Source organism: Drosophila subobscura, chromosome J, assembly GCF_008121235.1.
Source record: "Drosophila subobscura isolate 14011-0131.10 chromosome J, UCBerk_Dsub_1.0, whole genome shotgun sequence".
In the NCBI taxonomy this organism is placed as follows: Eukaryota; Metazoa; Arthropoda; class Insecta; order Diptera; family Drosophilidae; genus Drosophila; species Drosophila subobscura.
Window position 1 is genome coordinate 11,613,798 of NC_048532.1, and position 24,712 is coordinate 11,638,509.

Genomic DNA, 24,712 nt, shown 5'->3' on the forward strand with positions numbered 1-24,712 from the left:
TTCTGAATTTCGCTCTCCAACTCATTTTTGCGCGTCAACTTTGAGCTCTCTTTTGGATGGAGCACCAAGCAACAAAATATCGATGGTTTGGCGGTAACATACTCTCATTTTGAAATTAAGCTTTCGTCTTTATGATATACATATTTAAGAGATTTATGATTTTGAAATTATTTTGAAGCGGGGATTCTTAGAAACATATGGTGCTTCTCTCTCTCGCTCAAAGCAGAAGAGCGTTGTTTGAATGGGAAATAGTATGAAAAGCTCCCAAGCTGCTTTAATAACAGTCTGGGCTTTTGGGCGAAAGAGCGGTTAGAGGCAATGCTGCCAGACTAGTGGAAACACTCAACAGTGGAAAACGAACTGGTGGAAAAAGCTTAAGTTTGAATTTAAATTTGAATCGTCATTCAATTGAGACACACATTTTAGCTAATACTTGCCATATGCTGATGTGAAAAGTTATCAAAAGCAAACCAAGCCATGAGCTTTTGCTCATGTCAAGCTCTTAAAGGTTGTTACAATTGTTTTCAACTCAAATTGGGGGGTAATTTGGAAAATGCCTATACCAGACTATCATTTGCACGCCCAAACAGACAGATTATGAGTTACATGGATGATTGCTTTGCCGGGGCGCCTCAAGACTTCCTCATCTGCATCACGGTGCACAAGGCCGCCAAAGTGGGCCTGGCCACGTCGGAGCTGTACGTCAAAGTCAGCCTGGATAAGACAAGCAAGAGCACCAAGACATTCCCAAACTCAGAGAATCCCTTCTTCAATGAGGTGAGAGGTAGGACAATAACTTCTGCAGGACATTTAAGGAATATTTAATCCACAGTACTTTGTGTTCGAGTTCCGCTGCACGCTCACGGACCTTCTCCGGATGACCATACTCTTTGAGCTGAAGAAGACCCAAACCCTTGTGAGAAATCTTGTGGTGGGGGAGCTGCTGATCGATCTGCACAGCGTGTGGAACCAGCCGAATCACGGATTCTTCAAGAAATGGGGTCGCCTAGAGCCACCCATCGGGGAGAATCCAGCCAGCGAGGAGGCCAGCCTCTTGCACCATGGTTATTTGCAGATAGATTTGGTCATTGTCTCGCAGCACAGTTCGTTGGTGAATAGCAACCCCAATGGTAACGAGGAGCCGGACACCCAGAGCCTGAACAAGTGGACTGTGGACCAGGACTATGATGACATTGAGAAGTATTTGTCCTCCCATCACTTGACGTAGTTTCAATCGCTAACCAAACCAGTGCTTGCCCCCAGGAATCTGCTGCAGAACCCAAACTCGTACACGCCGAGCAACATCCGCTACACCATCGCCTTCTATCGCGGATTCTTCGTACGGAAGGGCAACTACATGATCCAAGTATTGTTCACTTCATGCTGCAATTTACCCCCCGCCCGTGTGTGGCATTGACTTTTATCTTTTCGTTTCCAAAGTACAGATTCCATCCTTTCAAGGGCAAAACGCCGGTGGCCAAGCAGACCACGACGCCCGTGTGGAACCACGAGATCAGCTTCGCCTGGATGTACCCATCGCTGGCACAGCGTTTCCTCATCCTGGTCCTCGTCCACGAGCACATCAAATGGAAGTGCGTGGCAGAGTACGAGCTGTCCTTCGAGGAGATTGCCTTCAAGAGTGAGTGCAACACACATATCTAAACACTCCTCATGCTTCATGGCACAATTTATCCCTTCTCTGGCAGGTATACCCTCCTTGGGACCCACCTATGTGCACCTGTACGATCCCGCCAATGCCCTGACCTATGTGGGCCGCATCCTACTGGAGTTGCGCTCTGAGGATGTGGCGGAGGAGAGGCCCTCCCATGTGATCCTCTCTGAGGATATTCACGGCTTAGATGAGTCTCGTTTCTGGAGGGAAGAAGTCTTCATGGTGGAGTTCCTGCCCCTGCTCGGGGATCACATCCAAACCAGTGCCAGCAGCTACAAAATCTCAATGAAGCTGGCTGAGAACACTTCCACCGGTCTGGAGGGTCCCCTGAAGACGCCAGCGGGCAAGTTTCGCTCAGCAATGCACTCGAAAAGCTTCCGCCAGGATGCCCCCTACCGATCGTGCGTCCTTCGTGCCCGCCTGCCTGACAATCGGGACAAGTACGAGAGCGACTACTTCATGATCGATCTGATTGGTTTTATGGTAAGTCCTTCCCTGTGGAGGTGCATCCTCTAACACCCTTCCTTTTGCAGCGCTCCGAGCTGGACACTTTTAAGGTGTTTCAGCTAAAGTCCCCGCAGCAGGACGTGAATCAGGCAAAGTGCCTGAAGGCCATCATATCCAGCATCTTGAACAAAATCAAGGAGGGTATCAAGGAGCATCGCTTCGATCACGAGGTGGAGAACCAGCGCACACCCTGGGACATCAATCGCCAGCTGTTTCTCGTGGAATTCTTTGCCAAGTTGCCGCAGGAGCTGCGCATACTCAAACAGGAGCTGCGCCACTGCTTTGTGGAGAGCCTGGACGCCTCTGTGGCGGATGTGGTGAACGAGTTGCATCGCCTGGTGGACAGGATCACGGCGCTGTCCAACATGACACGGCAGCAGGATGAGTGGCCCGATCTGCTGCTCTACCTGAGTGCCGGGGGCAAGGAGGTGGGCGTGTGCCGCCTCAATGCCAAGCACTTTCTGCACCTCCATCGGCGGGAGTTGCAGCAGAATCAGTTCACACAGTGCTGGCGCCTAAAGAGCTTCGCCTTCAAGGCACTCGGCTGCATCCACAGCTGCCCCAACTGCGGCTGCAGCACGGCCATGATCCTCGGCTGCATCGGCATCGTGGTCGAGCGGGAGCGCAAGCAATTCGTCTCCCAGAACATCGGCGACTGGGTCTCCATCGAGCCGATGGTCTGGAAGACGCGTGTGGCATGGACCTTCTTCCGCTGCCACGTGTACATCCACCAGGCCAAAGTGCGACCCAGCGGCGAGAAGAAACACGTCGCCGACTCCCATCTGCGGATTCTTTTCGGGGAGCAGGCCGCCGAAACGGACACCTCCCCTGGCACTCTGTCGCCCATCTGGGACGCAGAAATCACCTTCAAGTGCATCACCCTGCCCGGCAGTGTCGACTGGTACGTGCAGAATCCTCCGCTGCTCTCCCTGGAGTTCTACAACAAGGAGAAATCGCTCGCCGATGAGCTCGTGGGCAAGGGCCATCTGATGGCCAGCGTGATCAGTGGAGAACAATTCGCAGACTCTGCCTGGGAGGAGGGTCCGCTGGGCTGGTCCAAGGGTCCCCTCTACAAGCTGCAGCGGCTGAAGCACGTCTCTCCCCCGCCCCTCAAGTGGGTGCCGCTGGCGAGAAAGGGCGCCGTCCAGGCGGAGGTTCTCATGTCCGCCGAGTTCATCGAGCTGGCGGATGGCGTTGTCGATGGCAGCAAGGAGCCCATCCTCACCACGGGCATTCCACAGGCCATTCGACCGAATGTCCTGAACTTTGTGTGAGTATTCCTTGACCAAAAGGACTCCAAATTAGTAATCCTTGTGCAGTTTGGAGGTTGTGTTCGTGGGTCTGCGCAACTACTCCAAGAGCACAATGAGTGGAGCGGGCAAGCGAAAGATCAAGATCATGATGGGTGACCAGGTGCTGACGAGTGGCCCCTCGACCGCTCGCATTGGCAACAGCATCAACTTCCTGGTCGCCTATGCCTCAGCCGTTGTGGTGGGTCATCGTCTTGACATGATTTCCATCTCTAAATATTGATTCCTTCTGTGCAGAGTCTGCCCGATCAGCAGGAGTACTGGCCAGCCATAATAGCTGCCGATGTGCTTATCTCCGGCTTGACAACAGAGTCCGTTCTGGGTGCTGCACTCATACCGAACTCCGGCAGCTTCCTGCAGCGAGGCAAGACGACCAAATGCGGCACCCAGAGCTGGGCGGCATCATCCACCACCGCCACCACCGCACTGTCAGTGGATGAGAATGACAATACGGGAATAGAGTCCTCAGTGGAAGTAGAGGACACAGAAATGGAGTACAGCGATGAGGAGGAGGATGAGGAGGAGTCCCCCGCCAAGTTGAGTCGCCTTTGGCGGCGACTGTTGTTCGCCTTGGGCCTCCGACCCGCTGCCTACGCCAACAGACTGGCCCTGAGGTACGGATCCGAAGACATGGACCACAGCGACCTCATCGCGGAGGGACAGTTCACGTGGTGGACAAAGTTCTACAATTCGATGTACTGGAAGGCGGCAGAGATGACGCACGAGTACAAGCATCGGCTGGTCATCTTTCCCAACGAGCTGGAGAAGCAGCCACAGTTCGGCCACCTGCAGGACTGGGCCGTGCCCGTGCAGATGGTGCACGGAGTGAAGTTCAAGAAGCAGGCCCCGCCCAAGGAGGATGTCTACGCCACGCTAAAGATCCAAATCAAGCTTACGCCCTGCCAGTGCGGAGCCTGGGATGAAGGCGGAGGCGGAGACATGATTCGCCCCTGGCAGCAGCCACAAATCCGCGCCAGCAGACGCTGCTCCAGTCCCTGGCCGAGCCAGTGCGTCTGGCTGTCCGGGTGTATGTGGTGCAGGGTCTGCAGATGCGCCCGCGAGACGTGCACGACGAATCCGACTGCTACGTGAAGCTGCTACTGGGCGGCAGGACGCTCTCCGATCGGGCGGCGTACATCCCCAACCAGAGCAACCCCATCTTTGGGCGCATCTTCGAGCTGGAGGCCACACTGCCCGGCGACAACATGCTCCTGATGATGGTGTACGACCAGGACAAGTTCCGCGACGATGTCATCGGCCAGACGTACATCGACCTGGAGGATCGCTGGCGCAGCAGGCACCGTGCCACGGTGGGCCTGGCACAGGAGTACTCGCGGGCAGGCTACAACCAGTGGCACGACGTCAGCCTGCCGTCGGAGATACTCAAGGATCTGTGCCAGCAGCGGGGCATTCAGCCGCCCTACTACTACGGCAACGTGGTCGAAGTGGATGGGCTGCTCTTTGGCGATGAAACAACCATAGCAAGGGGTGCGTGACAACCAAATAGATAGATCAAATAGAGATCTCCATCTGTCTGCCCTTTTCAGGTGAGGAGCTGCACGAACGCCTCAGCCTGACAGTGTTGAAAAACATTGAGAAGTTGCCCTCCTTTGGCTACAAGCTGGTGCCTGAGCACGTGGAGACGCGTTCCCTCTACCGCGATGATTATCCCAATGTGGAACAGGTGCGAGCAGAGACCCAAACTTGACTTTAAACCCAGTCGAACCCTGTTTCCATGCAGGGCAAGCTCCAGCTGTGGATAGAGCTGTTCGAGGCCAGCACATACATTCCCTTTCCAGTGGACATCACACCCGTGCCACCCGCTGCGTACGAGATTCGTGTTGTGGTCAAAAATCTGCGAGGCATCCAGGCGGGCGACAGAAATGTTTTTGGCAAACTAATGAGCGACCTCTTCGTGACGGGGTGAGTGGGGAAAATGGGTAGAGAATGGGGTGGGAAAATAGGGGCTATGTAAACGATATGCAATTACCCGATTTTCTTCTGTTTCTGTGTGTTTTCTGCGCTGTTCTGCTTTGTGTTGCAGCTGGTGCCAGGATATAGACAAGCGCCAATCAACCGATATCCATTACCGTTCATTTACCGGCGATGCTGCCTTTAATTGGCGCATGATATTCCCCATGATGTACTCCCCCAATGAGGACATGGTAAGCGGACAGCATCTTGACCTTGCCTAATTGGTCGCAGGTGCCCAGGGTAAACCAATACCATCTACTAATTAATACCGCCTGCGCGTGTTTCTCTTTCTATTACCACCCCCTCGCAGATGGTCTTCCGCCGCCGTGGTGGATTGTTCGAGGAGGTTGAGATCAAGCGACCGCCGGTTATCTATCTGCAGATTTGGGACAGAGACATGATAAAACGCAACGACTATCTGGGCTCCCTGGAACTCAATCTCTCCAACATGCCCATGCCGTATGAGACGCAGGGGCAGTGCAGGGCCTATGCCAAGCAGCGCCAGCGACTCAATCTCTTCCATCGCAGGTCCATCCAAGGCTGGTTCCCCGTGGAGAGTGCCAAGCCAAAGTCTGGTCTGCCCATCACCTCAACAAATGTAACCCACATGGCATTTGGAATCTCTCACCTCTAACCCGATCCATTGCAGGGCAAAATGGAACTGGAAATCGATGTCTGCACATCGGTGGAGGCCTCAAATCAACCCGCTGGCCACGGCCATGATCCACCCATGGCATTGGAGAGGCCCAAGTACATAGCATTCCATTCATGAATGGTCTACAGATCCCATGTCTAATCCATCCGCTTCTTACAGTCGCCCAAACACAGCCTTCAATCCGCTGACGCATCCCTTAAAGTCTTTCCACTACATTCTGTGGCCTTCCATACGGAAATATGTGCTGTGGAGTGTTCTTGTCATAATAGTAGTCCTGGGACTAGTTCTATACTTTTTCGAAATCCCAAGCAAACTGATGGCCATTCCCTTACTGTGATTTGTTAACAGTTTTCGTGTTCAGTTTTCATTTGCATTTTCGTTTTGTTTCCTGTTTTGCGTTTAAAGTTTCACCTCTTTAAAGTTATCCAATAAATTAAGTTCATTGTTGTTGTAGGTGTTTGCATGCGTCACTTGGAAATTAATTAAATGAAATCGCTAATAGCCGTGTGGGACATCGGTTCAGCGATGCAGGAGGCAGCGATAAAAGCGAGCGAGCGACCGACCGAGCCATTCCCTTGGCACTTTAAAGAGCTAATAATAAACTGTGCAACTAATAAGCTGGCAAAGCTTAGACACGGATCAGAGAGATGATGATTACGGTTAGCCAATTGGTTAGAAGCGAATCTTGATGTCGCGCAGAGCGAAGGCTTAGCGGAGATACTCTATCGCTCCCACCCATGCTGGGGGGGCAGGCCAATCGATCTGCTGAATTGACTAAAAACCCATTAAAGTGTCCAGAATGATTCCAGTTCTGCTGCGCTATTTCATCATGTGGCATTTATTTTTATACGTATGATATCTATATGCGTCTGGGTCTGGATGTATTGTAACATGTTAATGGCGACATTCGTCCCGAGACGAGACGAGACGAGTGACGAAAGGCTGTTATCAGGGTCCGCCCCGAACCAGTCTAAACCGTACAGAAGCACTCAACGGACACATTACAGGCACTGGCCCAAAGGCAGCCACGTTTAGTTGTAGACCAGCTATCAAGGCTGTCGGTACGCGCGAATCACTCAGCAGAAAATTGTCAAGCGAAACTTGTACCAGGAGCACAGCAAAAACAGAGACACAGAGAGTCCCATTCCCACTCCAAGTCCCAGTCCTGTTCAGCAAATTATTGCCAGTCAAAGGTGCTAATTGAGTTTTGTAATTAAAGTGTCCGTCCATCATAATCAAAGAGAGAAAGAGAGCAAGGAGCTGCATTCGCAGGGAGTCCTTGCCTGGCTGCTGGTTTGTGCCTTGCAGTTGTAGTGCTTCCCCCCAGAGCGGATCGCAAGTGAAACATATGGCAAGCATCGGGGCACCCAGCCTCAAATGCTGCTAAATTCTGAAAGAATATTCTCGCAATATACGAGTACCAGCTGCGGCTGCTGCTGCCACAGACGCGCGTGTTCGGTGTGCTCCGGCCTAGTCTTGGCTGAGATCAAAATCAAGTTTAAGTTCTTCAAATTCAAAGTCGATTGAAGATGTAAAGGGACAGACCTCACAGAATCCCAACCACTGAGATCTCATCTACGCAGGAAAGAGTACGAAGAGCTCCAAAAGAGTATTCCAAAAGGTAAGTGTAAATGGGGGGATTTGTTTACACAATTCCCCGCATGGGTGCGATATTTATCCACGCAAGGAGGAACCACTCAGCCTAATCGACGCACAGCACCACGTTTCGAATTTCGTCAACTCATCGTTCACTCTAACCCAGTGGAAACAATCAGAGCCCCACTGGAATTCCTGGGGGTACAAATTCATTAGTCAGAGTATGCAAGTGCGAAATAGAGGCCCAAATCGCGATGCGATGTCCGGATGGATCGATGGTTATCTCCATAAAGTAATTGGGATTGTCTGCCTGCAGGCTTACAATATTTGCAGTTCGTAGTTGTCCCTCGGTCGAGTCGGTTCCAAAATGAAGCTGGAGGACTTCGAGTAAGTTCGGAAGGAGCCACGCTACTTGGGGCTTGGTTTGGCATTATGCAAATTCGTCTGGGTCGAGTGCCACAAATAAACAGCCCGTTAATTAGACACTGCCATTAAATGGGGCGTTCGGCATGGACTACACAACACACTCCCCCACACTCGCACTCCCCTGGGGAAGGAGCTAACTAGAAAAATGACAAACGGCCGTTCGTTGACTCGACTCTGACTCTATCTCTCGGTGGTGCCAGAACAGAGTTACGGACCAACAGATATACTCGTATCCCTCCTGTTTGAGCGGTTTTACTTCACGGTTGGACATAGTTCAGTTGCAGTCACGGTTCGGTTGTAGCACGACAAAGTCCACAGCCCCAGTGCCAGTGCAAACTCCTTTATCTCCCTGTGACACTGTTCCACTTTCCCACTTTCCTTCCTTCTATCGGGAACGTATCATGTGACAGACGGGTTATCTAAATTGGTTTGCTGTTTCCGTTTGTGCTGCAAAACGTTTAGTCCAATCAATATCTAATTATCAAACTGATTGCGGATGAGAGCCGCTGCCCGATTTTTGTTTTTCATTGTGAAATATTGTGACTAATCGCGTCCCATTCGCATTATCATGTACAGTCGCGAGTCGCGGCCCTTTACCATCACAAAAGCAGCAGCAGGAGCAGCCACCGAGCGCCAGGCGAGCGTCCCGAACATGCCCAAGCTCTGGAATGGGCAGTGCTCTGCCATGTCCTCGCCCGATCTGATGGAGGCCCAGCCCACACTTTTGCCCAAGACGCGAAGCAACAGCAGCACCAGCACCGCCACAACCAAGAATCGCAACAACAAGGTGAGTCAGTCAGGAATGAGGTAACTGGGGAATACACATTTACCCTAATGTAGAACGGAGATTTGATGAGTTCTAGAATGTTCTTGGGCTTCGCTTTACATCATTTCATAACATTAAATAGTTTGTGGCACTTTAATTCAATTTAATTTCAAAGTTCATTAAAGAAATTCCAAATAAATTATTTCTGTTAGCTTGCATTTAGTTTTAAATAATTAAAGAATAATTTATAGATATCCCCAGACATAAATCCTAGCAAAAACGACACAAAAATGTACTTCTAATATTCTACTTCCATGATTTCCTGCAGTATTGGATATTCTCAATGATAATCGAGCGAAGTTCGGCCGCCAAGCGTGGGGAAATCGACGGCGATGATGCAGACACCCCATTGGAGGCCATTTTGCCAGCCGAACCGGCGGCGGAGCAGGTCTGCTTATTGCGTGACAGCCCCTTCAGGATATTGCGGGTGAGTTGGTAATCGAGAGATGGATTTGGATATGAATATTGATACGAATATGGATTGAGGACTTGGTGGCCTCGTGGCCTGGCCAATTCTCCAAAGTGAAAACCCACTGACAATTCTCCAGTGACTGGCGAGAGTTGTGATAAATGCATATCGATTACGATTCGATTGCAGCTGAAAATATATGAGTTCTACAGAAAAGGTTTTCTAGAAAGTTCAATGGCTTCTTGGATTCGCTACCTCCCCCCTGCCCCGCTCCAGTTACCCCTCATTTGCTGATATTAGACATAAGAAAATAAACATCGGCTAGGCGGAACATGCAAAGCAACAAGTTCGCTGGATAAGACAGTCTGCAACGAAATCGACATGCAATAGAAATGGAAGCAGAGCAGAACACAGATTTGCGGTTAAATTCAATGAAACTCACCACGCGCCGAGCACGGCGTAAATTCTGCCCTCCGGCAGTGCGTGTTCTCCGCACAGCAAACGCACCCGAAGCTCTCACGCCCCATCCCCCACCGCCCCCTAACTGTCGTTGGCCAGGCTCTGGCTGTTGGCTATAAAAGCGAGCACCTCTTGGCCCGAGATTTCAGTCTTGTGGCAACTTGGCCGACAGCCTCTCCTTTTTCTCAGTGTGCAAAACGGAAAATGAAGTTAACTTGCTTTCAAAATCAGTGGAAAATCAAAGGAAATTTATACAATTGGGTCCGCGTAACCCAATCAAATGGGATTCCTAATTGACAAGAACATGAGCAGACCCAGAGCATATTTTTTAACAGTGTTTTACGACAAGTATTCCGATAAATATAGATGAAAACTTACCGAATCAAACATAAATTGAAGTCCAAAACTGCAAGGAAAAATTTTAAAATAATTAATTACATATTTTGCATGCTTAAATAAATATAAATGCTCGAAAACAACGCGGGAGAAACATATATTTGAATATCTATCATCAAATCAATACGATTAATAAGTGTTTACAAATCTGAAACAAAAATAGTATAAATTTAACAATTGAACAAAGTTCAATGCTCATAAGATTCAATAATATAAAAAACGTATTTTCGGTAAACGAATACAAAGGAAGACATAAAAGAATCCACAAAGAAGTACAAACAAAACGCATTGCATGCAAAAATGGAGGTTAAATTACTTACAGAAAAATAAGAGTTTAAAGCCATAACAAATATATTGCATGAAAATTTGAATACAATATTTAAAATAACTGAAGGAAATACGGATACAAAATTCGATTTTAGATTCAATTTCAATTGAATTACAAAAGCTGGAACTATTTCCAGTACTGCCAGCCAGCTACCGAGAAATTCGTAAACAAGCGGATATTTAAATAGCAAAAAAAAGAAGAGAAAGCCCATCGAGAACGCACAGTGAAGGCGATTGAGAGAGAGAGCCGCACTCCACAACATTGTGGAGATGAATGCCAGGGGCAATCAGAGTTAATCTGAAAACTACACACAAATGTAATTAGGATTCTCATTCTGCCGCACCAACGACAACGACGACGACAATGACAACCGGCGAGAAGGAGACCCCGAAGCGGGAGGTGGTCATCAGTCCGCTTCGCTACTTGATCAGCGGCTGTGCCCGCGGGGCGGAGCTCACTGCAATGGCCCCACTCAACCTGCCCAACAAGTGGGCCCGCATACTGCGAATGTCCTCCGCACCAAAGATACAAATCGATGACTTTCTCCAGGTAAAACTGCTCAAATGGAAGCACACACACGCACATCAAATTAGCCAAATGGAAGCCCCAAAAATTAGATTTACTTTTTAAGTGCATTTTGGTAAAAGTTGCAGAAACCTGACTGAAATGGGGAGACATTTCGCTGGGTTTGGACTTGGGTTCTGGTTGGTGACTGCTGGCTGGCTGGCTGCTGGCTGCCTGCAGTGGCAGTTGCTCTTCTGGGTAATAGTTTTTTCAGCTTAAAGAAAACTTTTCGTGAGAAGGCTTCAATGTCTTGAAGTGGGTTGGAAGTAAAGCAAAACAAAAGACTGATGGAGCAGACGGCACTGAAGACACACTACAAGTGTGACGGAAATGAAAGGCAAGCGGAGTCTTTTCTGATTAAAAATCTATTGACATTTCTTGTTACTGTGCTCTTGTGCCGACATAAGCTGCCACTCCTACTGGATGGCTTGAAATTGAAATCCCCACCAGTTGTTGCCTGTTTCCCTGGCTTATCACCCTCAGGTTGTCGCCTTAAACTTTTAGAGCAAAACTTTTGACAGCGCAAACAGCGCTTTGGACTTTAATCCAACTTGTTGGAAAACTGATTGAGCTGAGACGCCACCTGTTCCCTCGTTTATTAACAGGCAGCCGAGTCTGGGAACCTGGATGACTTCAAGCGACTGTTTATGGCGGACAACACGCGCATTTCCCTCAAGGATGGCAAGGGACGGACGGCTGCCCATCAGGCTGCGGCCAGGAATCGCGTCAACATACTGCGCTACATTCGGGATCAGAATGGGGGTGAGTATCGGGTGCTAGGGCGGGTACTTTAAACTACCATTAGCTATCCCATTACCATCATTATCTCATCATTAAGTGCGCTTTACAGACTTTAATGCGAAGGACAATGCCGGAAATACGCCACTCCACATTGCAGTCGAGTGTGATGCCTACGAGGCCCTGGACTTTCTGTTGTCCATGTAAGCTGGGACCGACGTCCACGGTCTATTTAACAGTAATCCAAGCAACAATCCCTCGTCATGTTTACAGACCGGTGGACACTGGAGTGCTCAACGAGAAGAAACAGGCGCCCGTCCACCTGGCCACCGAGCTCAACAAGGTGAAGTCGCTGCGGGTGATGGGCCAGTACCGGAATGTCATCGACATACAGCAGGGCGGAGAGCATGGACGCACGGCCCTACATCTGGCGGCCATCTACGATCACGAGGAATGCGCTCGCATCCTGGTAAGTGGTGTGAGTCCTCGCCCAAGTTGTTCCCCGTAATTATTTTCACTTTTAGATACGCATTTCTCGCATTCATTCATGCATTTTATTTGCATTTTGATAACGAATTGGACCAAACACAATTCGTCATTAATCAATTTCACCCGAGACACACAGCCACACACACTCTGTCATACACACACACATACATGCATACGCAACATTAATTTATCATAGAAAAACAAATGAGAAAGGTTTGTATCCTCTGAAGCCATTTTGTCTTGCCTGCGCACGAAAGTTTGCTAGAGAGTCTCCCTCTAGCTCTCCATCTCCATCCCTGTCCTCTGTGTGTGTGCGTGTCTATGCTATGCCTGTGTGTGTAGCCCTAGGATATGCCCTAGTCTAGATTAGTTTTTGCAAATATATGGAATAGTCGCTATATCATATGTGCGTCGTATCTTCCAGATAACTGAGTTCGATGCATGCCCCCGTAAGCCGTGTAACAACGGCTATTATCCCATTCACGAGGCTGCTAAGAACGCCAGCTCCAAGACAATGGAGGTCTTCTTCCAGGCAAGTGTCCCATCAATCCCATAAAATCCCAGAAATGCATGTCCCCCATTCCTGCTTTGATCTTGCACTTTGTGGTTGCTGTTCCCACTTGTCCACTTACTGTAATGTCCCTCCTCCTCTTGTACTTTCTTTTCGTTTCCTTTTCTGCTTTATCTCCCAGTGCTCCACCTCCCCCCCACTTATCCTGTGACCTTTATTGCACTCGCTTTGACTACTTCCACTTTGAGTTTATTTTCATTTTCCCTTCACTTTTTTGATTGAAATTGCGTACACGCTGCGCCGCCATGAAAAAGTATCAAATTTGTAATGTTTGCCGCGTGTCTGTGGACGAATTCAACTTATTGCTAAACTTCGCTGACATAAGACCACAAATTAAAGAAAAACAGAAGGGTTTCGACTGCCAAACAAAAAGTATCGAATGTTGTTAAAGTCCAAGAAGTGCCGGACATTGACTTTCGGCAACAATTTAGTTGGGTCTTTGCCCAGACTTTCACAATGGATACACTCGAAGAGTTCAATGAATATTTGTTGATGCATTGGCAGCAAGAATCCTTTTTTGATTTGATAAATGATTTTGAATTTCATATTCCAAGCATCTAGAAGCTATGATTAAAGTCTCTGCACAGCGAAAGCGTTTGCCAAAATGCTTCCCCTTTAATTTACTTCTATTAATGTTACTCTCCCCCCAATTATGTCCTCTTGCAGTGGGGCGAACAACGCGGCTGTACACGCGAGGAGATGATTTCCTTCTACGATTCGGAGGGCAATGTGCCACTGCACTCGGCCGTGCACGGTGGCGACATCAAGGCTGTGGAGCTGTGCCTCAAGTCTGGCGCGAAGATATCCACGCAGCAACATGATCTCTCGACACCAGTGCATCTGGCCTGTGCTCAGGTGAGTGGAGATGGTGCAGACAGCGGAAGGTCCTTCAGCAGTTAACTGACGTGCAGCTCATGACAACGAAAACGCTCACACTCATATTTCCCTGGGGAGATATATATGGTGCTGGCTGGATGGATGCGTAAACAAAGCATTTCTGGACAGTGTGAAAGCATCTCTCATGAGAGGGTGGGTGGTTGGCTTTTGCGCGTGTCCTGGCTGGCTTACGTGTTACACTGACTGACTTTAATTTGACAAATTCTTATGCAAATTTCGCCCAACCGAACGTGACTTTGGTGCCGGAAAAACAAAGAGTCCCTCGTTGGCTTGTAATACGATTCCATCCGCATTGACTGGGGGAGAATTGGGTCTGAATGAATCCCCAAAATGCCATCGATTTCCGTTTCTCGTTTAGGGTGCCATTGATATCGTGAAGCTGATGTTCGAGATGCAGCCGATGGAGAAGCGGATCTGCCTGAGCTGCACGGATGTGCAGAAGATGACGCCGCTGCACTGCGCCTCCATGTTCGACCATCCGGATATTGTGTCCTTTCTGGTGAGCGAGGGAGCCGACATCAATGCGCTGGACAAGGAGCATCGTTCGCCGCTGTTGCTGGCTGCCTCTCGCAGCGGCTGGAAGACGGGTAAGCCGAAGCTCTGGTGGATTGCCTCCTTTCTCTTCGCAGCTAAAGAACAATCCTTTCGTTCAGTCCATCTCCTGATTCGATTGGGTGCCGGCATTAGCGTCAAGGATGCAGCTGCTCGCAACGTTCTGCACTTTGTCATCATGAACGGTGGCAGGCTAACGGACTTTGCCGAGCAGGTGGCCAATTGCCAGACCAACAACCAGCTGCAGCTGCTGCTCAACGAGAAGGACAGCATGGGCTGCTCGCCGCTGCACTACGCCAGTCGCGATGGGCACATCCGTTCGCTGGAGAATCTCATTCGGCTGGGTGCCTGCATCAACCTGAAGAACAACAACAACGAGAGTCCGCTGCACTTTGCCGCCCGCTACGGCCGCTACAACACCGTGCGCCAGCTGCTCGACTCCGAGAAGGGTTCGTTCATCATCAACGAGAGCGACGGCGCTGGGATGACGCCGCTGCACATTTCCTCGCAGCAGGGGCACACTCGTGTCGTTCAGCTGCTGCTCAATCGCGGGGCACTGCTGCACAGGGATCACACCGGACGCAATCCGCTCCAGCTGGCAGCCATGTCCGGCTACACCGAGACCATTGAGCTGTTGCACTCGGTGCACTCCCATCTGCTCGATCAGGTGGACAAGGATGGGGTAAGTTTCACGCTCACTTTTCTTGCTGCTAATCCAATCTAATCCCCGACAGAACACTGCTCTACATCTGGCCACCATGGAGAACAAGCCGCATGCCATCTCCGTGCTGATGTCCATGCAGTGCAAACTGGTTTACAATGTGCTGGACATGAGTGCCATTGACTATGCCATCTACTACAAGTATCCGGAGGCGGCTCTGGCCATGGTCACGCACGAGGAGCGGGCCAATGAGGTGATGGCCCTACGATCCGACAAGCATCCGTGCGTCACTCTGGCGCTGATTGCCTCCATGCCGAAGGTCTTCGAGGCGGTGCAGGACAAGTGCATCAGCAAGGCCAACTGCAAGAAGGACTCGAAGAGCTTCTACGTAAGTTGTTCGTTGGCCAAAAGGGTCTCGAAGTATCATCTCATTCCATCGATGCTAATTCTCTTTCCTTTTTGAAAATGATTCCATCAAACATGATTATCTACATATGTATATCCATGCAGATTAAGTACTCTTTTGCATTCTTGCAATGCCCATTTATGTTTGCCAAGATCGATGAGAAAACCGGAGAGCCGATAATGACAACCAATCCCATTCCGTTGCCGGCGTTGAATGTAAGCAGAATGAAGCCGGGATCGATGCAGATCCCAGTTCCCCCCACAGATCCCACGATCTGTGTTGCATGATTCAGTGTTCCGTGTGTTTGAGTTTGTTTTTTGCTCCTATCCTACCACTACGATACGATCCTTGTACGAGAACTGGCGAACCCCTTTAATGTGATGTTGGATTGGGGGTGTTGGCTGTTGGGTTTTGGTGTACTCGGGGAAGGGGGGTTACTTGATCGCTCATCGCTCATACAAATCCTAGTCTAAATCGAAGCTCTCCACTGACTAATCTACCATCAATTTAGATTAAATATTCATTTTGGCCATACCAAAAGACACCCGAACAGATCGAGGCCAAGCGCAAAGAGTTCAATGATCCCAAGTGGCGTCCCAGCCCCCTGGCCGTGGTGAATGTGAGTTGTCGCAAGTACTCTCCGCTTTATAGTACCCAAAATATAAACCCCGATATACACACATATAGACTGCAACTCTGTGCAACGTGTGCCAATCGTTCCGTCCCGCCCCCAAAAACTAACCCACTAACCGACTCACTGTACAGTGTACACAATCGTATCTGGCTTTTGTATCTCGAATCCTCGTATGTGTCGTGTATGTGTTTGTTGTCGTTGTACACCTAGATCTCCCCTCTGCCACTTTTCTAACACAATTCCCTCTCTGATCCCTGCCAGACCATGGTAACCCATGGACGTGTGGAGCTGCTGGCACATCCACTCAGCCAGAAGTATCTGCAAATGAAGTGGAACTCCTACGGCAAGTACTTTCACCTTGGCCAACCTGCTGATCTACTCGATATTCCTGGTCTTTGTCACGATCTACTCGTCCCTGATGATGAACAACATTGAGCTGGAGCCGGGCGTAAACAAGTCCATGAGCCAGTACTGCAATTTGGGGTAAGCCACAGACGATAAATCAACCAGCAAACCAACTCAACTTGATTATCCTTCCTGCCAGCTGGGACCAGTTGACACAAAATCTCTCGCAGAATCACTATGCGGCCACGCACTTCCGGCAGGACTCGTGTGTGGAGCGCATCAATCGTACGACGGCCATTCTGTTCTGTGCCGGGGTCATCGTGGTCTACATTTTGCTCAACTCGATGCGGGAAATACTGCAGATCTATCAACAACGCCTACACTACATCCTCGAGACGGTCAACTTGATATCCTGGGTGCTCTACATTTCGGCGCTGGTCATGATTGTGCCCGCCTTTCGGGCCGATGGCATCATAACGAGCATCCACTATTCGGCCGCCTCGATTGCTGTGTTTTTGTCCTGGTTCCGGCTGCTGCTGTTCCTGCAGCGCTTCGATCAGGTTGGCATCTACGTGGTCATGTTTCTGGAGATCCTGCAGACGCTCATCAAAGTGCTAATGGTCTTCTCCATCCTGATCATTGCCTTCGGACTGGCCTTTTACATTTTGCTCTCGAAGGTGGGTGTTCTTGGAGGGTGAGTCGTTTGTGGTGTATATTCCCAGAGGTTTTCTCCATTTCAGATTATCGATCCACAGCCGAACCACTTGTCCTTCTCGAACATACCGATGTCTCTGCTGCGCACCTTCTCTATGATGCTGGGCGAACTGGACGTTGTCGGCACCTATGTGAACACCTACTATCGCGATCGACTCAAAGTGCCCATGACCTCGTTCTTGATACTGAGTAAGATCGATCTCCACATGCTCCTCATGAACTAATCCCTCTTGTCTTGTCTTGACAGGCGTCTTCATGATACTCATGCCCATTCTGTTGATGAATTTGCTCATCGGTTTGGCTGTTGGCGACATCGAGTCGGTGCGTCGCAATGCCCAGCTGAAGCGTCTGGCCATGCAGGTGGTTCTGCACACGGAACTGGAGCGCAAGCTGCCACATGTCTGGCTGCAGCGTGTCGACAAAATGGAGCTCATCGAATACCCAAACGAGGCCAAGTGCAAGCTCGGCTTCTGTGACTTTATCCTACGCAAATGGTTCTCCAATCCCTTCACCGAGGATTGTAAGTAGCCCACAGTGGCCTCCATGCGGAAGAGTCTCATTCAATGCTCTTTTCTTGTAGCCTCCATGGACGCCATCTCCTTTGACAACAACGATGATTTTATCAACGCGGAACTCGAGCGGCAGCGTCGCAAGTTGCGGGACATTAGCCGCATGCTGGAGCAACAGCACCAGCTGATGCGGCTCATAGTCCAGAAGATGGAGATCAAAACGGAGGCTGACGATGTGGACGAGGGCATATCACCGAATGAGCTGCGCTCCGTTGTGGGCTCAACCTCGGCTGGCACCAATCGCTGGAACTCTCCGCGCATAAGGAACAAGCTACGAGCCGCCCTCAGCTTCAACAAGAGCATGTAGATCCAGGCTGGCTACCTGATCTATTATATTTCTATATCTACACATATATTATCCCCAGTAGCGAAATGTTTCTCTTTCTCTATGTGTGCGTATGTGTATCTATCTGTCTGTGTGTGTGTGTGTAATTTAAAGTCTCACTTGGGACGAGAATTGTGGGGAAGGATCGTAGCGAAATGCTTGAGATGAGGTGGTAATCCTCAAAGGAACCATTGACGAATTTATAGGCCAGGCAACTAGTTGGAATGTAGCTTCAAATGCACTTAGTGGACTTTCTTAATCGTTGTTTTGATGTCTTTTTGAAATCCATAAAATAAAGTCAATTTATCTAGCAAATTTAGCCGATCGGAGACTTTCTTTTGGGTTGGCTCTTTCACGACTTTCAATGCCAGATAATAATTAATAAAATATTTCTTATTTATTTACGTGAATGATTAATGATTGATGGTAAGATATGAGAACGTGAAATGTTAACGGAACGATTATAAAATTAATCAAAATAGAAAACGTATCAACTAGGGATAGAAATATAAAAATGAACTAGGAGAAGGCTTAAGTCTCTGATCGGCCGATTTACATGAACGTTATCTTTGTGCGTCCCATGTTTACCTGCCAGACATTCAGCTCCTCGTAGTCGTCGATGCATTTGTCCACTTGATCGGGTTTGAAGCCCTTTGTCATACAACGATCCATGATGTCGCCAATCCGCACGGACTTGCCCGAGCCAGCCAACTCCCGCACGATGGCAAAGATGCGATCCGATGTATTTGGCACACTGAAAAGAGCAGAGAGCTGTGAGAGCCAACTCGTGTTAAAGTAAATGCCAATACTCACTGTCCCTTTTGGTGTTCGTGCGTCTGGTTGAGCGAATCCTTTGACATCTCCAGCAGCCGCAGAGCCTCCGCCACATCGTCCTTCTCCACGCGATCGGAGAGACGCAGACGAGCGAGGGCCGTGGAGAGGCGCAGAATTCCGAGCAGATTACGTGCCGAGGTGAAGGTCATGTCCTTCTGGTTGCGCGCCTCGCGACGCAGCTCCACATAAGCGCCCACAATGTAGTCGGTGAGCTCGTCCGGAATGGTGGGGTTCTTGCGCTTGCAGAGATTGATGTAGCGACGCATGAGATGCATGTCCAGCGACTTCACCCTCGACGGTGGCTGCCGGCTGTGGCAGTGCACGTAGGTGATGTGCTTGGCCAGGCGCAGATCGTTGTCGCGGTCCGGCTTGTCCTGGATGAGCCACAGCAGATCGAAACGCGAGAGCAGAGCGGCGGGCAGCTGGATGTTCTGTTCCACCGTGCGACGAGGATTGTAGCGGCCAAAGGCGGGATTGGCAGCGGCCAGAATGGAGACGCGAGCATTCAGCGTGGTCATGATGCCCGCCTTGGCAATGGAGATGGTCTGCTGTTCCATCACTTCGTGGATGGCTGTACGATCGGTGTCCGCCATCTTGTCGAACTCGTCGATGCAGCAAACGCCCTGATCGGCCAGCACCAGGGCCCCGCCCTCAAGCATCATCTCGCCAGTGAGGGGATCCTTCATCACGGCAGCCGTCAGACCCACGCCCGAGGAGCCACGGCCTGTGGTGTACTGCGAGCGCAAGGCCAGGCGACTAATGTAGCCCAGCAGCTGCGACTTGGCCACGCCAGGATCTCCCATCAAACAGATGTTGATGTTGCCACGAATCTTCATGCCGTCCGGGCGCTTGTCCACACCACCCACCAGCAGCAGCAGCAGCGCCTTCTTCACGTCCAAGTGGCCGTAGATTTCAGGGGCCAAGCTGGTGGCCAGACGCTCATAGAAATCATCCTGGGCCAGCTCCTCCAGCTCGTCGGGCGTTAGCTCGGCCTCCTTGTCCGATATGTCATCATTTTTGTTGATGCAAATTATGCGCTGTGACAGAAATGGCATAGATTAGATCGAAGCAATCGCAATTCCTGCAGTGAACTCACGTGTGCTTGCAGATATGTCTCCGAGAGCAGTCCCTGGATCATCTGGGCAAATCCGCTGCGCACCAAAGGCAAGAACACGCCCGAGACAACAACGTGATCACCGGGCTGGGCCATGCGCGTGACCTCGCCGCGGCAGAGCACCGTCATGCTGCGCGGAATGTGTCCGACGGGCACTTGGTCGCTGTGCTCCTGCATCTTCAGCTCCTGAAACTTGACGAACTTGGAGCCGCGCGTCTGCAAGTACAGGCGACCGGCGGCCTTGTTCACGCGGCAATCGTCCGAGGGGCAATCGTGGACGGGCGTGAAGGAGAGCGAGCTCACTGGCTGATAGGTCTCGGAGCCACAGCGATCGCAAGTGTATGTGGCCACGACCATCATGGGCTTCACCTCCGTGCAGCGCGTCACAATGCCACGGACAGTCGTCAGCTTGCCAATGTGCTGAGCCTTTACCTCACGGATGGAATGCGCCTTCTCCGTGGACAGTGGCTTGAAGCCCACCTCGCTGCAAAATGGAATACAGTCAGAGATTTCTCTTTGGCGGAGGTTCTCTTTGGGGGCCAACTCACAATCGTTTCATCAGCTCGGCGGGGAAGCTGTTGCGTTCGTCGCGCTGCTCCATGGGATTTCGCACGCGGGCGTCCATCATCAAGCGATGTTCAATGTACACATCTAGGGCGTCCTTTGCGTGCACCTCCTGCTGCTTGTAGCTGGGCAGCAGCTCGGCAATCACATCGCTGAAGATGCCCGCGTAGCGTCTGCAGTTGTCGATCACCGCCTCGGCCAGGCTCTCATTGAACTCGGACAGATCGTCCAGATCAATGGTGATCAGAACTTGCTCTCGATGTGCCAGCTTCACCAGCTGCGAGCCATACACAAACTGCTTCTTGCCGTCATCGTCGCACTTGCAAAACTCCGACAGGAAGGTTTTGATGGATTCTGCGTGTGCATAAACATGGTGTTTGTGGTTGCCGTAGCCCCAAATCGTATTTCACACTCACCTCTGTCCTGGGCATAGTCACGACGAGCCATTTTGTTTTGTTTCAATTGTTTAAATGAGAGTAAACTGTGGATTTGCAGCTGCACGAATTCGGTTTTGTAGAGCGTCGCGAAAATAATCCCGCCAAAATGCTGTCAGTGTGACCGCGGGTTTATCGATCAAATATACCGCACGACCGTCAAAAATATACCAAGATATACCATGTAGTTTAAAAATATACCGTGGAAAATGTATTCTTTAGTCGCTACTCACTTTTGCGTGTCAAGTATGAGCCTAAAAATACCCCAAAAATATACCAGAATGTACCTTGCTCATATTCCTCTATTTATCCTATTGCCACATTAGTTTCACACAATATTGACTAATTTAAAGGACTGCGTTTATTGGTGTGGTTAAGAGATAAGCTACTATGCCAACAAGTATGCCAACTACACGGGGAAGAATCTATTACAGCGGCACCTGGCGACAAGATAAGGAAATGCTATTTTCACCTCACTGTGGCGCTGCCACATGGTTGGAAATGCCCCGGATAAGTTCAAATTTGTAATATTGCCGAATTCATTAATCTACCAATTTTAGCCACCACAAATTATGAATCTTAGTAGGTGTTTGCCTTACCCTAGCTTAGGTATAGGTTTTGGGGCAGTCAGTCTCACAACTCAGAACAGTTTGGCAAAAGATTTTTGTCTACAAAAATTATATTTTGAATATTTAGCAAAACATTTTCCTGGACTATTCCACGATGCCTCTCAAGTGCATCATCCAGTGCGTCCACGAGGCAGCACACAATATAATCTCGACACGTCCTGTGACAACCTTTACACGCGGGGTAAGTTATCGAGTGATTGGATTCGAGGTCTTTCTTTCTGATCGAATCTTCAACAGGGATGCCGTGCGCCTATCAAGAACGGTCCCATTGCTAATGCTATCTTTTTTGCTGCGATCTTCTCGCCTCTTTACGTCTGCCTGTTAAAGGATGGGTTCCTCTTTTTGGTGGACCTGACCAAGAAGATGACGCGAGAATAGATTCCATGGATGCCGTTGCGTCCCACACAACATATAGGGTGGTCAAGCTCAGTCGGATTTGTGCGTACACCTGCATACATTCCTACATAAATATGTAACCCAAAACACCACTCAATACATGTTTGTGTAGCATCGTTATGCCAGTTGTTTGCTTTGCTCGTCAGCTAGGACGCAAGGTTGTCGAAGGGAGAAGGCTTTGAGGGGCAGTGGGAATGCTGCAGCAGCCCAAAGACTAACGACTCCTAGTCTCACCAGATGATCACAGCTGATGTAGTCGCCGCTATCTTTCATGGAGGAGGCTGACCGCTCATGTAGTATCAGTGCTGCGTTGCATAGATGATCCTGCGCTGCTTTCCAAAGCCACAAGTAAGGGCAGCACTCCGTTGTTAGCCAACACTTGGTTGGTTGCTCGTAACTGGTTGGTTGTGAATTTTAGATATTGACGTTTATTGCGGTTTTAAATGAAATTTACAAAAGTCTGTACTGTACTTTTATCAATTGCAATTACATTCAAAATTACTCACACGAGCGGCATTTCGACTCGATTTGTTCTCAATCAACTGTTTTTGGACTTGCATTGTTGTTTTTTTTTTTTGTTACATATTTATTTATTATTTGTTTTTATGCATCTAAAAAGTAGTACATTTAATTATTTTTTTTGTGCAATTTTTTTCGTTTTTTTCTTTTTGTTTGTTTTTTTTTTTGTTTGCTTTGTTTTGCATTGGTTATCTTTCGAATAGATTTACAACGACAATGATGTGGCTGCTATTTGCTGTTTTGCGGCTTTTGCGGTATACATAAGTTACAATTTAATATGTTGCGTTTACGTTTAACTTAAATATTATTAATCACATGCAATAGTTAAATAATAATGATACAAATAATAATCATACATAGTACCAAACGCGCACGCTCACACAACGGCAACCCATAAAACACACTCCACACTGATTGTAGCGCATTTTAGACCAATTTGTTTGAATGGTTTTTTGGGGTTTTTCGGGTTGGATGGTTTTATGGTGGTTGCCTTTTGTTTTGTTAATTTGCTACTAACTAAATTGTTTGTTGTTTCTCTCTGCTCAACTCTGTTTTGTTTGCTTTTTACACATTACAGGCTAAATCGTTACAGTTTACGCACTAGCATTAGATTACGATTTAATTAGTTAATTCATGTATATGGTTCTTATTACAATCGTACTCGTACTCGTATTTATGCATATTTCATATTCATTTTTGTATACTATATAATATATTCTCGTAGATTTATTATTATATTATATATTTTTATTTTTTAGAGTGTCGCCCAGCGCCTTGCAACACTGTCTAAAGTATTCGTTAGATTGCAACAATAGTTTTTCGTTATTTCGTGTATCGTTTTTAATGCGAATTGCGTTTTCTGTGTTATTTTCCATTATCATATTCATTTTCATTTGAAATTGCGATTTGTGCGCTGTACTCAGACCCAAAACTTAAAGTTACAGAACGATCCATCCACTCATAACTTTCGTAAACTCTAATTAGCTGAATGCATTTCCAATGACATTTCCTTCTCTAATTTAAATAATGCTACATATAATATACGTATATATCAATCGATTCTCGGCTTCTTTTTTTTTTCTTTTCTTGCGTATAAAGCTGTAAGTCTTCTAGTTTTTCCCGTAAAGTGCTTGTTTTTTACTCAACTAAATTCCATTTGTATGCATTATTTTTCTCAAATGTTTTTTGTTCAGTTCAAAATGTGTGTGTGTGTGTGTGTGTAGACGACAACAATTATAATTTAATATGAATTTAACAGATTTATATTTATGTTTTACTTTACGTATGTATCCGTATTTTATAATATTTTGTGAACTTTCTTTATCTCTCCTTCGAATGCTCTCTGTGTGCTTTTCTCTGTTCGCAATTTCAACTTCAAGAAGGAACAACATGTACTTTGAACATTGAGCTTTACTGTACTCTACGCTATAAATAGTATATCTGTATATTTATGCACGTGTGTCTGTAGTAGTATTAACATTTATCTGAACAAACGGCACACACACTCTATCTATTCGTATGCCTATTCTGCTTGGGGTTTGAGTTTGAGTTCTGAGCCTATTTTATTTAACTTTTTAATTTGGGGTTTTCCTTCCATTCTAATTTTTTCTTTTCTTCGTTTGGCAGACACAGACACACATTTCCAACACCCTTTTTTATGGCACATAAGTCTTGTTGGAGAGTTGCATGCTGCTGCATGGGGAAATTCGTTTTTTGGAAAATGGAAAAGCTAGAAGGGGCGCCGTGCTCCGAAATTCCTTCCCGTTTTTATTTTTTTTTTTTTGCTTCGTTAGTTGAGTGCAGGGTGGCGGTTGGGGGCTTACGGGGCTAATAAATTACGTTTTGTAACAACTTAAGAATTACACAAATAATAATAATAATAATAATGATAATAGTTATTAATTAATGATTTTAATCGATTCTCTCGCGTGCATTTTCCGCCATTTATCGGTTGCTGCTGCTGCTGCTCTTGCTGTTCGGGGATTTTTCTATCCCTTATCCCTTGTCGCTGCCTTAACTACAACTCCTGTAGAGTATTGTGACTAGAGTGAGGAGCAGGCACGTCGCAGTGGCTGCCAACGGATTGGACGCACCGCCGCTCTGGTTATTTTCGCGCTGCTCAGTCTCGGTTATGGTCGGTGGGCCAGCACGATCTTCAATGGTTGTGGCACCTGCAAGCATCAAAATGTAAATATACGG

At 48.4% G+C, this 24,712-nt stretch overlaps 6 protein-coding genes across 7 annotated transcripts in view; 4 read left to right on the forward strand and 2 right to left on the reverse strand.

Moving 5' to 3' along the window:
- Positions 1-488: 488 nt before the first annotated feature.
- On the forward strand, positions 489-4,670 carry LOC117895669 (myoferlin). The gene is made up of 8 exons (XM_034803490.1): positions 489-777; positions 833-1,200; positions 1,264-1,366; positions 1,441-1,639; positions 1,707-2,155; positions 2,206-3,449; positions 3,499-3,670; positions 3,727-4,670. The coding sequence occupies exons 1-8, from the start codon at positions 598-600 to the stop codon at positions 4,579-4,581; spliced, it is 3,570 nt and encodes a 1,189-aa protein (XP_034659381.1). The 5' UTR covers positions 489-597; the 3' UTR covers positions 4,582-4,670.
- Positions 4,671-4,694: 24 nt separating this feature from the next.
- LOC117893466 (fer-1-like protein 6) lies at positions 4,695-6,235 on the forward strand. Its single transcript, XM_034800087.1, has 6 exons — positions 4,695-4,977; positions 5,037-5,173; positions 5,231-5,412; positions 5,534-5,654; positions 5,774-6,061; positions 6,113-6,235. The coding sequence occupies exons 1-6, from the start codon at positions 4,695-4,697 to the stop codon at positions 6,233-6,235; spliced, it is 1,134 nt and encodes a 377-aa protein (XP_034655978.1).
- Positions 6,236-8,726: 2,491 nt separating this feature from the next.
- Positions 8,727-18,329, forward strand: LOC117895674 (transient receptor potential cation channel subfamily A member 1). Its single transcript, XM_034803496.1, is given in 17 exon segments — positions 8,727-8,927; positions 9,235-9,393; positions 11,728-11,884; positions 11,973-12,063; positions 12,134-12,329; positions 12,774-12,881; positions 13,587-13,775; positions 14,176-14,404; positions 14,471-15,051; positions 15,104-15,418; positions 15,948-16,055; positions 16,332-16,427; positions 16,429-16,553; positions 16,615-17,092; positions 17,156-17,318; positions 17,377-17,649; positions 17,710-18,329. Coding segments are annotated over 17 exon segments (3,699 nt in total). The 5' UTR covers positions 8,727-8,792; the 3' UTR covers positions 18,006-18,329.
- Positions 18,330-18,401: 72 nt separating this feature from the next.
- LOC117895671 (DNA replication licensing factor Mcm7) lies at positions 18,402-21,110 on the reverse strand. The gene is made up of 5 exons (XM_034803492.1): positions 20,952-21,110; positions 20,520-20,889; positions 19,954-20,455; positions 18,837-19,894; positions 18,402-18,777 (listed from the first exon to the last, which is right to left on the reverse strand). The coding sequence occupies exons 1-5, from the start codon at positions 20,980-20,982 to the stop codon at positions 18,576-18,578; spliced, it is 2,163 nt and encodes a 720-aa protein (XP_034659383.1). The 5' UTR covers positions 20,983-21,110; the 3' UTR covers positions 18,402-18,575.
- A 494-nt stretch (positions 21,111-21,604) lies between these two features.
- On the forward strand, positions 21,605-24,266 carry LOC117895673. 2 transcript variants are annotated; one of them, XM_034803495.1, is made up of 2 exons: positions 21,605-21,779; positions 21,836-22,114. In XM_034803495.1, the coding sequence occupies exons 1-2, from the start codon at positions 21,693-21,695 to the stop codon at positions 21,974-21,976; spliced, it is 228 nt and encodes a 75-aa protein (XP_034659386.1). In that variant the 5' UTR covers positions 21,605-21,692; the 3' UTR covers positions 21,977-22,114. The 2 variants fall into 2 exon arrangements, 1 of the variants encoding a protein (XP_034659386.1); XR_004648948.1 differs by lacking the exon at positions 21,836-22,114 and adding an exon at positions 24,250-24,266 and having other exon boundaries at positions 21,692-21,779.
- LOC117895672 (division abnormally delayed protein) overlaps positions 23,844-24,712 on the reverse strand; it is a 68,373-nt gene continuing 67,504 nt past the window's right edge. The window contains exon 9 of the mRNA XM_034803494.1: positions 23,844-24,684. Within this exon, the coding sequence (XP_034659385.1) occupies positions 24,527-24,684 (158 nt within the window). The 3' untranslated portion in view covers positions 23,844-24,526. The remainder of the gene's footprint in view (positions 24,685-24,712) is intronic.

Coding starts and splice junctions, on each gene's coding strand:
- LOC117895669 (XM_034803490.1), top strand. CDS start 598: ATGAGTTACATGGATGATTGCTTTGCCGGGGCGCCTCAAGACTTCCTC. Junction 778..832: donor AGAATCCCTTCTTCAATGAG/GTGAGAGGTAGG, acceptor TTTAATCCACAG/TACTTTGTGTTCGAGTTCCG. Junction 1,201..1,263: donor GACTATGATGACATTGAGAA/GTATTTGTCCTC, acceptor GCTTGCCCCCAG/GAATCTGCTGCAGAACCCAA.
- LOC117893466 (XM_034800087.1), top strand. CDS start 4,695: ATGCTCCTGATGATGGTGTACGACCAGGACAAGTTCCGCGACGATGTC. Junction 5,413..5,533: donor AGCGACCTCTTCGTGACGGG/GTGAGTGGGGAA, acceptor TTTGTGTTGCAG/CTGGTGCCAGGATATAGACA. Junction 6,062..6,112: donor TGCCCATCACCTCAACAAAT/GTAACCCACATG, acceptor GATCCATTGCAG/GGCAAAATGGAACTGGAAAT.
- LOC117895671 (XM_034803492.1), bottom strand. CDS start 20,982: ATGGCTCGTCGTGACTATGCCCAGGACAGAG. Junction 20,890..20,951: donor TGACTATGCCCAGGACAGAG/GTGAGTGTGAAA, acceptor ATGCACACGCAG/AATCCATCAAAACCTTCCTG. Junction 18,778..18,836: donor CACGAACACCAAAAGGGACA/GTGAGTATTGGC, acceptor TGCTCTTTTCAG/TGTGCCAAATACATCGGATC.
- LOC117895673 (XM_034803495.1), top strand. CDS start 21,693: ATGCCTCTCAAGTGCATCATCCAGTGCGTCCACGAGGCAGCACACAAT. Junction 21,780..21,835: donor TGACAACCTTTACACGCGGG/GTAAGTTATCGA, acceptor AATCTTCAACAG/GGATGCCGTGCGCCTATCAA.